General features: G+C 63.2%; 1 protein-coding gene across 1 annotated transcript in view; it reads left to right on the top strand.

Moving 5' to 3' along the window:
* Window positions 1-1,978, top strand: part of LRP1 (LDL receptor related protein 1) — a 116,789-nt gene that overhangs the window by 109,456 nt on the left and 5,355 nt on the right. Inside the window, exons 86-89 of the mRNA XM_014959362.1 lie at window positions 170-274; window positions 480-544; window positions 1,302-1,389; window positions 1,554-1,698. Coding sequence (XP_014814848.1) covers window positions 170-274; window positions 480-544; window positions 1,302-1,389; window positions 1,554-1,698 — 403 coding nt within the window. The remainder of the gene's footprint in view (window positions 1-169; window positions 275-479; window positions 545-1,301; window positions 1,390-1,553; window positions 1,699-1,978) is intronic.

Below are 1,978 nucleotides of genomic sequence, written 5' to 3' on the forward strand. Positions count from 1 at the left end.
TGACGGTTGGACAAGATGATCTTGAAGGTCCCTTCCAACCTAGAAGATTCTGGGATTCTGTGCCGGAGGGATGGGCTACCAGCCTCTGGCAAGCAGAGTCCTGGGTGCTGGGTGGGGGGGCCGGGTCAGGCTGGGGGTACACGTGTGCCTGAACCTCTCTGCCCCACAGCTGCCCCGATGGCAAGATTGCACCCAGCTGCCTGACCTGCGACAACTACTGCCTGCACGGAGGGACCTGCTCCATCAGCGACAAGACGCAGCTGCCCGAGTGCCTGTAAGCAGAGCTGGGGGCTGATGGGGGGGGGAGGGCTACGGGTGGGCTACTTGCCCCCCCAAGCAGAGGGAACTTGGTGACTGACAGAGCCCAATCTGTGTGTCGTGTCCCCCCCCGACCCCCAGGTCTGTGCCCCACCCTCTCCCTCCCCCTCCCCGCATGCCCTCCTGCCCCCGCTAACCCCGGTCTCTCCCCGCGCTCTCAGGTGCCCGGCGGGGGTGACGGGGACGCGCTGCGAGGACTTCATCGTCAGCGAGCAGCAGAGCAACCGTACGTGTGGGGCAGCCACATGTGGGGAGCACCACGAGGCTCAACACCAAACCCAGGGCGGGGGGCTGGGGGGTGCGATTGGCCTCCTGGGCTGCATCAAAGGATGCGTTGCCAGCAGGTCCAGAGAGGGGATTCTGCCACTTTGCTCTGGTGAGACCTCACCTGGAGTCTTGTGTGCAGGTCTGGAGCCCTCAATAGAAGAAGGACATGGACCTGATGGAGAGGGTCCAGAGGAGGGCCACGAGGATGATGAGGGGGATGGAGCACCTCTGCTCCGAGGACAGGCTGAGGGAGCTGGGGTTGTTCAGCCTGGAGAAGAGGAGGCTCTGGGGAGACCTAATTAGCGGCCTTCCAGTACCTGAGTGGGGCTACAGGAAGGCTGGGGAGAGCCTGTTTACAGAGGCCTGTAGTGACAGGATGAGGGGAAATGGCTTTAAGATGGAGAAGAGCAGATTTAGATTGGAGATTAGGAATAAATTCTTTACTGTGAGGGTGGTGGAGCACTGGGACAGGTTGCCCAGGGAGGTGGTTGAGGCCCCTTCCCTGGAGATATTCAAGGGGAGGCTCGATGGGGCAACCTGGTCTAGTTGGGGGTGTCCCTGCTGACTGCGGGGGGGTGGGACGAGATGCCCTTTGGAGGTCCCTTCCGGCCTGGGCAATTCTATGATTTTATGATTCTATGATATTTGCCTGTGAAGGGGGGTTGCCTGATGCCCCCGTGGATGCTCTGACCAAACCTGCCCCTCTCGTCCCGCAGGAACAGCCTCCATTGTCATCCCCATCCTGCTGCTCCTCATCCTCCTCACCGTGGTGGCTTTTGTCTGGTACAAGTGGAGGATTAAGGGGTGAGTCCGGGCTCTGGGGGGGGACCGGGAGGGAGCATCACCCAGCCAGGATGGAAATACTCCATGTGGGGCTTGAAATCCTTGATTGTGGGGACAAGCAGGACCCCCTGGGAGGGTGCAGCCCCCTTGGGTGCACTGACCCCCCCGTCTCACACCCTCCCCAGCGCCAAGGGCTTCCAGCACCAGCGGATGACGAACGGTGCCATGAACGTGGAGATCGGGAACCCCACCTACAAAATGTACGAGGGGGAGCCCGACGACGACGTGGGGGAGCTGCTGGACGCAGACTTCGCCCTGGACCCTGACAAGGTGAGGAGCGGGGCCTCCGTGGGGTGGAGGGGCCGTCATCCGTGTGGGGTCCGGCCCAAAGTGTGGGATGCTGAGGTGGGGGGGGGCACATGCTGAGGCTGGGGGGCACTTTGCTGCTCCCTGGGGCTGCTCCTTGAGGGGGTGGAGGCTGCGGAGGGGGATGGTGGCAGCCGCAGGGTCGGTGGCACCGCACCGGGAGGAGGCCGCGGTTGGTGCGGGCTCTTGCCAAGGGACCCCCGGGGTATGGAGCTGCCTCCGTGCCCCCCTCCCACCTGCTCCC

The sequence above is a fragment of the Calidris pugnax genome, unplaced genomic scaffold (genome assembly GCF_001431845.1).
Source record: "Calidris pugnax isolate Ruff unplaced genomic scaffold, ASM143184v1 scaffold421, whole genome shotgun sequence".
NCBI classification, from domain to species: domain Eukaryota; kingdom Metazoa; phylum Chordata; class Aves; order Charadriiformes; family Scolopacidae; genus Calidris; species Calidris pugnax.